Source organism: Oncorhynchus mykiss, chromosome 26 (assembly GCF_057628025.1).
Source record: "Oncorhynchus mykiss isolate SJ-2025 chromosome 26, ASM5762802v1, whole genome shotgun sequence".
NCBI lineage: Eukaryota > Metazoa > Chordata > Actinopteri > Salmoniformes > Salmonidae > Oncorhynchus > Oncorhynchus mykiss.
In genome coordinates, this window is record NC_143047.1 from 44,599,976 (window position 1) to 44,614,174 (window position 14,199).

At 42.6% G+C, this 14,199-nt stretch overlaps 1 protein-coding gene across 1 annotated transcript in view; it reads left to right on the forward strand.

Moving 5' to 3' along the window:
* otog (otogelin) overlaps positions 1-12,661 on the forward strand; it is a 123,823-nt gene extending 111,162 nt beyond the window's left edge. The window contains exons 55-58 of the mRNA XM_090221657.1: positions 3,481-3,600; positions 3,841-3,886; positions 8,659-8,738; positions 9,126-12,661. Coding sequence (XP_090077783.1) covers positions 3,481-3,600; positions 3,841-3,886; positions 8,659-8,738; positions 9,126-9,326 — 447 coding nt within the window. The 3' untranslated portion in view covers positions 9,327-12,661. The remainder of the gene's footprint in view (positions 1-3,480; positions 3,601-3,840; positions 3,887-8,658; positions 8,739-9,125) is intronic.
* The last annotated feature ends 1,538 nt before the right edge of the window (positions 12,662-14,199 follow it).

Here is a 14,199-nt window from a genome sequence, read left to right on the forward strand (position 1 = left end):
CTAATCAGTCCTGGTACTACCCTCTGATAGGCCATGTACCCCCAGGTTATCTAATCCTGGTACTACCCTCTGATAGGCCAGGTACCCCCAGGTTATATAATCCTGGTACTACCCTCTGATAGGCCAGGTACCCCCAGGTTATATAATCCTGGTACTACCCTCTGATAGGCCAGGTACCCCCAGGTTATCTAATCAGTCCTGGTACTACCCTCTGATTGGCCAGGTACCCCCAGGTTATATAATCCTGGTACTACCCTCTGATAGGCCAGGTACCCCCAGGTTATCTAATCAGTCCTGGTACTACCCTCTGATAGGCCAGGTACCCCCAGGTTATATAATCCTGGTACTACCCTCTGATAGGCCAGGTACCCCCAGGTTATATATTCCTGGTACTACCCTCTGATAGGCCAGGTACCCCCAGGTTATCTAATCAGTCCTGGTACTACCCTCTGATTGGCCAGGTACCCCCAGGTTATATAATCCTGGTACTACCCTCTGATAGGCCAGGTACCCCCAGGTTATCTAATCAGTCCTGTTACAACCCTCTGGACAGGCCAGGTACCCTCAGGTTATCTAATCAGTCCTGGTACTACCCTCTGGACAGGCCAGGTGCCCCCAGGTTATCTAATCAGTCCTGGTACTACCCTCTGATAGGCCAGGTACCCCCAGGTTATCTAATCAGTCCTGGTACTACCCTCTGATAGGCCAGGTACCCCCAGGTTATCTAATCCTGGTACTACCCTCTGATAGGCCAGGTACCCCCAGGTTATCTAATCCTGGTACTACCCTCTGATTGGCCAGGTACCCCCAGGTTATCTAATCAGTCCTGGTACTACCCTCTGATAGGCCAGGTACCCCCAGGATATCTAATCAGTCCTGGTACTACCCTCTGATAGGCCAGGTACCCCCAGGTTATCTAATCAGTCCTGGTACTACCCTCTGATTGGCCAGGTACCCCCAGGTTATATAATCCTGGTACTACCCTCTGATAGGCCAGGTACCCCCAGTTTATCTAATCCTGGTACTACCCTCTGATAGGCCAGGTACCCCCAGCTTATCTAATCAGTCCTGGTACTACCCTCTGATTGGCCAGGTACCCCCAGGTTATATAATCCTGGTACTACCCTCTGATAGGCCAGGTACCCCCAGGTTATCTAATCAGTCCTGGTACTACCCTCTGGACAGGCCAGGTACCCCCAGGTTATCTAATCAGTCCTGGTACTACCCTCTGGACAGGCCAGGTACCCCCAGGTTATCTAATCAGTCCTGGTACTACCCTCTGGACAGGCCAGGTACCCCCAGGTTATCTAATCAGTCCTGGTACTACCCTCTGGACAGGCCAGGTACCCCCAGGTTATCTAATCAGTCCTGGTACTACTCTCTGATGGGCCAGGTACCCTCAGGATATCTAATCAATCCTGGTACTACCCTCTGATAGGCCAGGTTCCTTCAGGATATCTAATCAGTCCTGGTACTACCCTCTGATAGGCCAGGTCCCCCCAGGTTATCTAATCAGTCCTGGTACTACCCTCTGATAGGCCAGGTACCCCCAGGTTATCTAATCCTGGTACTACCCTCTGATAGGCCAGGTACCCCCAGGTTATCTAATCCTGGTACTACCCTCTGATTGGCCAGGTACCCCCAGGTTATCTAATCAGTCCTGGTACTACCCTCTGATAGGCCAGGTACCCCCAGGATATCTAATCAGTCCTGGTACTACCCTCTGATAGGCCAGGTACCCCCAGGTTATCTAATCAGTCCTGGTACTACCCTCTGATTGGCCAGGTACCCCCAGGTTATATAATCCTGGTACTACCCTCTGATAGGCCAGGTACCCCCAGCTTATCTAATCCTGGTACTACCCTCTGATAGGCCAGGTACCCCCAGCTTATCTAATCAGTCCTGGTACTACCCTCTGATTGGCCAGGTACCCCCAGGTTATATAATCCTGGTACTACCCTCTGATAGGCCAGGTACCCCCAGGTTATCTAATCAGTCCTGGTACTACCCTCTGGACAGGCCAGGTACCCCCAGGTTATCTAATCAGTCCTGGTACTACCCTCTGGACAGGCCAGGTACCCCCAGGTTATCTAATCAGTCCTGGTACTACCCTCTGGACAGGCCAGGTACCCCCAGGTTATCTAATCAGTCCTGGTACTACCCTCTGGACAGGCCAGGTACCCCCAGGTTATCTAATCAGTCCTGGTACTACCCTCTGGACAGGCCAGGTACCCCCAGGTTATCTAATCAGTCCTGGTACTACTCTCTGATGGGCCAGGTACCCTCAGGATATCTAATCAATCCTGGTACTACCCTCTGATAGGCCAGGTTCCTTCAGGATATCTAATCAGTCCTGGTACTACCCTCTGATAGGCCAGGTCCCCCCAGGTTATCTAATCAGTCCTGGTACTACCCTCTGATAGGCCAGGTACCCCCAGGTTGTCTAATCCTGGTACTACCCTCTGATAGGCCAGGTACCCCCAGGTTATCTAATCAGTCCTGGTACTATCCTCTGATAAGCCAGGTACCCCCAGGTTATCTAATCAGTCCTAGTACTACCCTCTGATAGGCCAGGTACCCCCATGTTATCTAATCAGTCCTGATACTACCCTCTGATAGGCCAGGTACCCCCAGGTTATCTAATCAGTCCTGGTACTACCCTCTGGACAGGCCAGGTACCCCCAAGTTATCTAATCAGTCCTGATACTACCCTCTGATAGGCCAGGTACCCCCAGGTTATCTAATCAGTCTTGGTACTACCCTCTGATAGGCCATGTACCCCCAGGTTATCTAATCCTGGTACTACCCTCCGATAGGCCAGGTACCGCCAGGTTATCTAATCCTGGTACTACCCTCTGATAGGCCAGGTACCCCCAGGTTATCTAATCAGTCCTGATACTACCCTCTGATAGGCCAGGTACCCCCAGGTTATCTAATCAGTCCTGGTACTACCCTCTGATAGGCCAGGTACCCCCAGGTTATCTAATCAGTCCTGGTACTACCCTCTGGACAGGCCAGGTACCCCCAGGTTATCTAATCAGTCCCAGTACTACCCTCTGATTGGCCAGGTACCCCTAGCTTATCTAATCCTGGTACTACCCTCTGATAGGCCATGTACCCCCAGGTTATCTAATCCTGGTACTACCCTCCGATAGGCCAGGTACCGCCAGGTTATCTAATCCTGGTACTACCCTCTGATAGGCCAGGTACCCCCAGGTTATCTAATCAGTCCTGGTACTACCCTCTGATAGGCCAGGTACCTTCAGGATATCTAATCAGTCCTGGTACTACCCTCTGGACAGGCCAGGTACCCCCAGGTTATCTAATCCTGGTACTACCCTCCGATTGGCCAGGTACCCCCAGGTTATCTAATCCTGGTACTACCCTCCGATAGGCCAGGTCCCCTCAGGTTAACAACACTGCAGGTCATCAAGGTAAAGTAATATTGTATTGATCTGGATAATTGTATTGATGTTTCAGCCTGGGAAGTCGTGGGTGTCAGACTGTATGAAGTATGATTGTACCGACACACTGTCAGGCCCGACCCTGGTGTCCTACTCATTCAGCTGTCCACCCTTCAACCAGACAGAGTGTATGAAGGTATGGTTAACACACACACACACACACACACACACACACACACACACACACACACACACACACACACACACACACACACACACACACACACACACACACACACACACACACACACACACACACACACACACACAGACACACACACACGCTTTGGTCAGTCTTTGTAACACTACTACCTCTCTATGAGGTTATTTTAGTTGACCTTTAACCCCTGAGATGTGACTGTTGTCTCCACTCTAGATTGGTGGAACCATTGTAAGTTACATGGATGGATGCTGCAAGACATGTGAGTAAAGAGAAAGACTACCTGTCCAGCTATGGTTTCTGTAGCTTCCTGTACGCCCATATTTAGTATTTTCCTGTATGCCCATATTTAGCCTCTCCCTCTATGCCCATGTTTAGTCTCTCCCTTTATGCCCATATTAAGTATCTTCCTGTATTCCCATGTTTAGTCTCTCCCTGTATGCCCATATTAAGTCTCTTCCTTTATGCCCATGTTTAGTCTCTTCCTGTATGCCCATGTTTAGTCTCTCCCTGTATGCCCATGTTTAGTCTCTTCCTGCATGCCCATATTAAGTCTCTTCCTGTATGCCCATATTAAGTCTCTTCCTGTATGCCCATATTAAGTATCTTTCTGTATGCCCATATTAAGTCTCTTCCTGTATGCCCATATTAAGTCTCTTCCTGTATGCCCATGTTTAGTCTCTTCCTGTATGCCCATGTTTAGTCTCTCCCTGTATGCCCATGTTTAGTCTCTTCCTGTATGCCCATGTTTAGTCTCTCCCTGTATGCCCATGTTTAGTCTCTTCCTGTATGCCCATATTAAGTCTCTCCCTGTATGCCCATATTTAGTCTGTTCCTGTATGCCCATATTAAGTCTCTCCCTGTATGCCCATGTTTAGTCTCTTCCTGTATGCCCATATTTAGTCTCTCCCTGTATGCCCATATTTAGTCTCTTCCTGTATGCCCATGTTTAGTCTCTTCCTGTATGCCCATGTTTAGTCTCTTCCTGTATGCCCATGTTTAGTCTCTTCCTGTATGCCCATGTTTAGTCTCTCCCCACCTGCTTCTACTGATGTTAATCTGTGCTACCTGTTTGTCGGATAACGTGTGTTTCCCAGTATATGTTTGTCCTCCAGTTTATGACCTCACCACTTCAATCAGACATTTTCACACTCCGCTTATGCTTAAAATATTTAGTTTCCCCCCCATTTGCAGGAAACTACCTACTGTTTTAGGCAATACCCACAGCAATATGATGTTGTGGCTCCTACTATGTCCCCCCCCCCCCAAAGGGTATATTAACAGTAATAGGAATAGATGCTTTTCAGTGAAAATAACCGTCATTCACTTTACAAGCAAAATGATCTAATCTGACATCCATGTTACCATGACTGCCAAAGGCCACACTTGGCGTGTTCAGAGGGACTCAACATCCATACATGAATTGGTTCACACACCAATGACAAATGTAAAACAACAGTTTTAACACCCCCCCAATATTGTAAATAGAAATGCTACTACGGTATTTACGGTAACTTCATTGAAAAGCATATAGAACTAGATAGATAGAGTTGGGTTACTTTTCTTCCTTTTTTGTGTTCATGTGCAATCTGACCATCGTGTACCAATCCCACCAGGTACCGGATATTCTCTCTTCCCCTTCCCTGTTAGTCCCCTGACACCCACAGTTAACACAAACTGTGAACGAGGTACCCGTCACTGATACAGATCTCTATGAGACAACAAGGCTTGCCAGCACCATTGTTGATATCCAACAATGTACTCCCTTTTTTTTTACAGAAACAATTACAGTACAGGACAAGTCAAAACAGACTCTTAAAAAAAAAACGTTTTTTTTTTTTTGTCATTTTTTGTTGTTGTCATCCACTATTTTGTTACCATTTTTCCTCCAATTGTCCTCTGCGGATCACATGACACAGCTAAATCTTTCCCCATTTTGCACTGTTGGGGGCAGTGCATTGTTGATCTCCAACAATGTACTGTTGGTAGTGGCCAAGTAGTCTGCAGTCGTTTAGATGTCTGCATGGTGCCTTGAACTGTAGTAGGTCGTCTTTTAGTACTGCTGAACACGGGTGTTCTGGGGGTTTGTACTGTCGCTAATGTTTTGGCTAATATGGTATAATTTGTATCCATTTATAAAAATAATTGTGTGCTCCTCTTTACTTCCCATAGTTTCCCCTCATCCTAGTCTTCCTGAAAGATAATATTAATATATATTATATAATATATATATATAATATATAATATTAATATTTTATATATAATATTTTATGCCATATTATCCAAACAATAACATCACCTGCTAACAAGTACTAGATGCATTCTGGTGAAAGGGTATCTGTTCTGTTTCTGAAACCTACTTTTATTAGAGGTTATAGTGGGCTTTTCACTCTTGCGACAACGGACACATCCGTGTTACTAGGCGATAAATGTTAGATATTATATTAGCTCCATGCATTGTAACAGGGATGTGTCATTTGTCAAGCTTTCTTTTTGTTGTTGTTTTTTGTCACAAACTATTGCAAAAAAAGATATTATGACATACACATGAATGAAAGTCTTAACACCATTAGATTGTCAACATGATGTCTTCTGCTTGAAGTGGTTGAAAGTAGACCCTTTGTCAATAGGTACATAGGGTAGTAATGTGTTATTATCACATAGAATTCTCAGTAACGCATTTTAGTCGATTAACTAGGCAGCTACGTGGGGGAAAGAATTCTGTGATGGAATTACACATTGGTTAATTAATAACATGTTGTTGTTTTTTTACACTGATGCCCCGTCTACACAGAGGTTTAAACCAATAGGCTTACGCATCGCAGACCTCTCATACAATTGATATTCAAGTATGACATATTTCTGGCCTCCCTAAACATTTTCACGTTAAAATCAATATTGCCGTCGTGGGGTATTGTCGCTAACAAAAACCTTGTGTCTTCATGTACCATTTACATTCTGACAGCATGACAACAGTCGTACTGTTTCTGCTTCCTCTGTCTCTCTCTGTTCATGTGTTCCTTCATGGTTTCTACTCCCTCTGTCTCTCTCTGTTCATGTGTTCCTTCATGGTTTCTACTCCCTCTGTCTCTCTCTGTTCATGTGTTCCTTCATGGTTTCTACTCTCTCTGTCTCTCTCTGTTCATGTGTTCCTTCATGGTTTCTACTTCCTCTGTCTCTCTCTGTTCATGTGTTCCTTCATGGTTTCTACTCCCTCTGTCTCTCTCTGTTCATGTGTTCCTTCATGGTTTCTACTTCCTCTGTCTCTCTCTGTTCATGTATTCCTTCATGGTTTCTACTCCCTCTGTCTCTCTCTGTTCATGTGTTCCTTCATGGTTTCTACTCCCTCTGTCTCTCTCTGTTCATGTGTTCCTTCATGGTTTCTACTTCCTCTGTCTCTCTCTGTTCATGTGTTCCTTCATGGTTTCTACTTCCTCTGTCTCTCTCTGTTCATGTATTCCTTCATGGTTTCTACTCCCTCTGTCTCTCTCTGTTCATGTATTCCTTCATGGTTTCTACTCCCTCTGTCTCTCTCTGTTCATGTGTTCCTTCATGGTTTCTACTTCCTCTGTCTCTCTCTGTTCATGTATTCCTTCATGGTTTCTACTCCCTCTGTCTCTCTCTGTTCATGTGTTCCTTCATGGTTTCTACTCCCTCTGTCTCTCTCTGTTCATGTGTTCCTTCATGGTTTCTACTTCCTCTGTCTCTCTCTGTTCATGTGTTCCTTCATGGTTTCTACTCCCTCTGTCTCTCTCTGTTCATGTGTTCCTTCATGGTTTCTACTCCCTCTGTCTCTCTCTGTTCATGTGTTCCTTCATGGTTTCTACTCTCTCTGTCTCTCTCTGTTCATGTGTTCCTTCATGGTTTCTACTTCCTCTGTCTCTCTCTGTTCATGTATTCCTTCATGGTTTCTACTTCCTCTGTCTCTCTCTGTTCATGTATTCCTTCATGGTTTCTACTCCCTCTGTCTCTCTCTGTTCATGTGTTCCTTCATGGTTTCTACTCCCTCTGTCTCTCTCTGTTCATGTGTTCCTTCATGGTTTCTACTTCCTCTGTCTCTCTCTGTTCATGTGTTCCTTCATGGTTTCTACTTCCTCTGTCTCTCTCTGTTCATGTGTTCCTTCATGGTTTCTACTTTGTTTCTATACGGCCGGCAGATCAGAGTTCTGGTCTAATGGTTATTCTTCAGAACCAGATCCAGACTGATGGGATGTGTGGTCAGAACCAGATCCAGACTGATGGGATGTGTGGTCAGAACCAGATCCAGACTGATGGGATGTGTGGTCAGAACCAGATCCAGACTGATGGGATGTGTGGTCAGAACCAGATCCAGACTGACGGGATGTGTGGTCAGAACCAGATTAAGACTGACGGGATGTGTGGTCAGAACCATATTAAGACTGATGTGATGTGTGGTCAGAACCAGATTAAGACTGATGGGATGTGTGGTCAGAACCAGATTAAGACTGATGGGATGTGCGGTCAGAACCAGATCCAGACTGATGGGATGTGTGGTCAGAACCATATTAAGACTGATGGGATGTGTGGTCAGAACCATATTAAGACTGATGGGATGTGTGGTCAGAACCAGATCCAGACTGATGTGATGTGTGGTCAGAACCAGATCCAGACTGATGAGATCTTTGGTCAGAACCATATTAAGACTGATGGGATGTGTGGTCAGAACCAGATCCAGACTGATGATATGTGTGGTCAGAACCAGATCCAGACTGATGGGATGTGTGGTCAGAACCAGATCCAGACTGATGTGATGTGTGGTCAGAACCAGATCCAGACTGATGGGATGTGTGGTCAGAACCAGATTAAGACTGATGGGATGTGTGGTCAGAACCAGATCCAGACTGATGAGATGTGTGGTCAGAACCAGATCGAGACTGATGGGATGTGTGGTCAGAACCAGATCCAGACTGATGGGATGTGTGGTCAGAACCAGATCCAGACTGATGGGATGTGTGGTCAGAACCAGATCCAGAATGATGTGATGTGTGGTCATTGTATTTGTGAACCCCGCAGGTAAAGAAGATGGGAAGTCCTGTCAGAAGGTGACAGTAAGGATGACGATACGGAAGAACGACTGTCGCAGTAACAGACCGGTACGTTTTAATTTTTTAAAATTGATTCTGACCTGGGTATATAAATGCCACATCAAAATGCAGGAATAGCACCATGTCTGGGAATCTTGTTTCTGGATGAGTAGGAGGGTCAAGTCCATCATGGATTATTGTGCCACGATAGTTGAGCAATATCTTCATCACGATAACGGCTTTTATCATGACGTCTTAAAAAAAGAAAACGCAAAAAAAGCTAATCTTTATGTCGCATTAAGGATAATTCATAGCCCATCTTCACCACCTGGCGTGGATCAGCTACAAACTGTCCTTAATGCTATATTTGGCGTAGTCGGCAGGATTAGGATATTCACATTTAGCATTACATCCACCTTGTTACATTTTTTGTTGTTGTTTTTTTTCTCCCTCCAGGTCAACATAGTGTCATGTGACGGGAAGTGTCCGTCGGCCAGTATTTACAACTACAACATCAACACGTACGCCAGGTTCTGTAAGTGCTGCCGTGAGATGGGGCTGCAGAGACGCTCCGTGCAGCTCTACTGCAGTGGCAACTCCACGTGGGTCAACTACTCGATACAGGAACCCACCGACTGCTCCTGCCAGTGGTCTTAGTGGCCACAAAGACACACACACATGTATGCACACGTATAAACACGTATGCACACATGACCGTTATTCACTACAGGTGTACACACATTAAGTATATGCACACACACACACACACGCACAACCACATACACACACACACACACAACCACATACATACACACACACACACACACACACACTGCAGAGACACTACTCTTGTATGTCAGAGGGACAACAGAAGGTTGGGTATAGCAGAGCATGGTTTACCGGCTTTGGGGGCTTTGGGGCAGTTGAAGGTGGGTAGGGATTTATATGGACACAGCACAGCATCTATACAGGCTGAGAGGAGGAGGAAGCTATGAGTGGCTGTCATCCTACCGAACCAAAAAAGGCCCCGTTACATGTCATGTTGATATGTTGTTGTTGATTTCTCTTTATTTAAATTCTGCATTTCTATCTCTGAGAGTCAGGCTAGATGTCAGATCACGTTGTGTATCCGGAGCTGTCGGGTCAGTTTCGGGTTGGAAATGGTGTATTTCACAGTTTGTTACTCTTCACGTACCTCATATGGGGCGGCAGCTTAGTCTAGTGGTTAGAGCGTTGGACTAGTAACCGGAAGGTTGCAAGCTCAAACCCCCGAGCTGACAAGGTACAAATCTGTCGTTCTGCCCCTGAACAAGGCAGTTAACCCACTGTTCCTAGGCCAGTTAACCCACTGTTCCTAGGCTGTCATTGAAAATAAGAATTTGTTAAATAAAGGTAAAAAATTGGTAGCTCTTTCAGAGGTGTGGTCAAGTCCACAAAAAAGCCACAAGAATTTGAAACATAATTTGAGTGTGTTTTCTTTGACACTAAGAATACACAGCTTTAGTACTGTAGCTATATTCAACTCCAAAGTGTATTGTACTACACATACACTACCGTTCAAAAGTTTGAGGTCACTTAGAAATGTCCTTGTTTTTTAAATAAAAGCATCATTTGTTGTCCATTAAAATAACATCAAATTGATCAGAAATACAGTGTAGAAATTGTTAATGTTGTAAATGACTATTGTAGCTGGAAAAGGCTGATTTTTTTATGGAATATCTACATAGGTGTACAGAGGCCCAATATCAGCAACCATCACTCTGTGTTCCAATGGCACGTTGTGTTAGCTAATACAAATGTATCCTTTTAAAAGGCTAATTGATCATTAGAAAACCCCTTTGCAACTATGTTAGTACAGTACTAGCTGTGTACTACTCCCTTCCCAGAACAGCGCAAACTAACCAGAATAGAAAGAGGAGTGGGAGGCCCCGGTGCACAACTGAGCAAGAGGACAAGTACGTTATGGTGTCTAGTTTGAGAAACAGACACCTCACAAGTCCTCAACTGGCAGCTTCGTTAAAAAGTACCTGCAAAACACCAGTCTCAACGTCAACAGTGAAGAGGCGGCCTTCTAGGCAGAGTTGCAAAGAAAAAGCCATATCTCAGACTGGCCAATAAAAATAAAAGATTAAGATGGGAAAAAGAACACAAACACTGGACAGAGGAACTCTGCCTAGAAGGCCAGCATCCTGGAGTCGCCTCTTCACTGTTGATGTTGAGACTGGTGTTTAGCGGATACAATTTTGGATACACAATAACTACAACTAGCTGATACACAACACAATAACTAGCTGATACACAATCACTACAACTAGCTGATACACAACACAATAACTACAACTAGCTGATACACAACACAACAACTACAACTAGCTGATACACAATAACTACAACTAGCTGATACACAACACAATAACTACAACTAGCTGATACACAATAACTACAACTAGCTAATACACAATAACTACAACTAGCTGATACACAATAACTACAACTAGCTGATACACAACACAATAACTACAACTAGCTGATACACAATAACTACAACTAGCTAATACACAATAACTACAACTAGCTGATACACAATAACTACAACTAGCTAACACACAATAACTACAACTAGCTAATACACAATAACTACAACTAGCTGATACACAATAACTACAACTAGCTGATACACAATAACTACAACTAGCTGATACACAATAACTACAACTAGCTGATACACAATAACTACAACTAGCTGATACACAATAACTACAACTAGCTGATACACAATAACTACAACTAGCTGATACACAATAACTACAACTAGCTGATACACAATAACTACAACTAGCTGATACACAATAACTACAACTAGCTGATACACAATAACTACAACTAGCTAATACACAATAACTACAACTAGCTGATACACAATAACTACAACTAGCTGATACACAACACAATAACAACAACTAGCTGATACACAATAACTACAACTAGCTGATACACAATAACTACAACTAGCTGATACACAATAACTACAACTAGCTGATACACAACACAATAACTACAACTAGCTGATACACAATAACTACAACTAGCTAATACACAATAACTACAACTAGCTGATACACAACACAATAACTACAACTAGCTGATACACAACACAATAACTACAACTAGCTGATACACAACAACTACAACTAGCTGATACACAATAACTACAACTAGTTGATACACAATAACTACAACTAGCTGATACACAACACAATAACTACAACTAGCTGATACACAATAACTACAACTAGCTAATACACAATAACTACAACTAGCTGATACACAATAACTACAACTAGCTAATACACAATAACTACAACTAGCTGATACACAATAACTACAACTAGCTGATACACAACACAATAACTACAACTAGCTGATACACAACACAATAACTACAACTAGCTGATACACAATAACTACAACTAGCTAATACACAATAACTACAACTAGTTGATACACAATAACTACAACTAGCTGATACACAACACAATAACTACAACTAGCTGATACACAATAACTACAACTAGCTAATACACAATAACTACAACTAGCTGATACACAATAACTACAACTAGCTGATACACAACACAATAACTACAACTAGCTGATACACAATAACTACAACTAGCTAATACACAATAACTACAACTAGCTGATACACAATAACTACAACTAGCTAATACACAATAACTACAACTAGCTAATACACAATAACTACAACTAGCTGATATACAATAACTACAACTAGCTGATACACAATAACTACAACTAGCTGATACACAACACAATAACTACAACTAGCTGATACACAATAACTACAACTAGCTGATACACAATAACTACAACTAGCTGATACACAACACAATAACTACAACTAGCTGATACACAACACAATAACTACAACTAGCTGATACACAATAACAACAACTAGCTGATACACAATAACTACAACTAGCAGATACACAATAACTACAACTAACTGATACACAACACAATAACTACAACTAACTGATACACAACACAATAACTACAACTAGCTAATACACAATAACTACAACTAGCTGATACACAATAACTACAACTAGCTGTGCAAAATGGTGTACTTGTGTAGCAATAATAAGCAAATGTGTGCAGCCCCGCAATTTGTAACTGGTATCTCCATTTTGTGTAGCTAACTGTGGTCTTGTGTGGTACGTACCTCATGTAGGAATTAGATCTGACTCTAGGCCAGCCCCACTCTATGTATTTTGTAGGTAAAATGTGAGAGTATAGAGTTCAACATTAACACTGAATTCAGACATCAAGTTGTGCCTCATTTGTACATAAATACATTCCCGATCTTTGTGCCTTTTGTGGAAATAAGTATTTTTACATTTAAAAAAATATATATATATATATTTAGATGTATTACTTTTAGAGAGTTATAACACTTCAATATGCTGTATATCAAGTGATATTAAATATGCTTTAATGTTACCATACTAGAGAGGTGTTGCTGAATAATTACCAATCAAGTTGTATGTCCACCATTTTATTTATTTGTTCCTGTTTAACTTAGCACAGCGTTCATTATTTTGGTTTTGGGGATTTTTGTCAACGCAGTTTCGTCAAGCGTTCGGCCCTGATATATTTAACCCCCAATAGCACTGTCCAAAACTGGTTTGGTTGCAGACCAGAAGTTGTTTTTTATTTTACAACTTTAATTTGTGGATATTTTTGAAATTGAAAATGTTAGGGGATAAAATGTAAATTATTTTTTTTTTACTGAGAGGCTGAAAGAATCGCGGTTTTGAAATCACTTTGTTGATAATACAGTAACTCGGTTGACAATAAGGTCTTCCGTTTTTTTCCTGTCTTGAAAATGTGTTTTTGTCACTTGATCGTAATACCTATTTTTAACTAAATAAATATATCACATCATAATAGAAATGTTGTGAAATGTGCGGTGACAATAATAAGTGTTGTGATTGGTTTGCTTATGTTTCAAGCGTTGTCAATAACTTCAGTTCATTGTAAAGGTTAATTGTTGAATTGTGTTATTATTGGGGATATGAAACAACAGGTTAGTGTAGTGAAACTAAATGTACATTTGAATTTCCAATAAATATTCCCTTAGAAAACCCTAAGATATCCTGACTGGTTTCTGTGTAAATGTTTCTAATGTTTTACAGTGGACATGGTTTTTGTGTGGAGATTGAGTTTCAGGACACATCATCCTATGGTCAATATTGGCTGCATGTTGGTTACTTTAGTAGTATTTAGTGTATCAGCACCGTTAAAATAGACTAGTTGATCATCCGACAGGAAACATGCTAGCTGTACATATTTTTTATTTTAGTTTATTTAACCTTTATTTAACTAAGCAAGTCAGTTCAGAAATAAATTATTATTTACATTGACGGCCTACACCGGCCAATCACGGACGTGCGCCGTACTATGGGACTCCCAATCACTGCTGGATGTGATGCAGCCTGGAATCCAA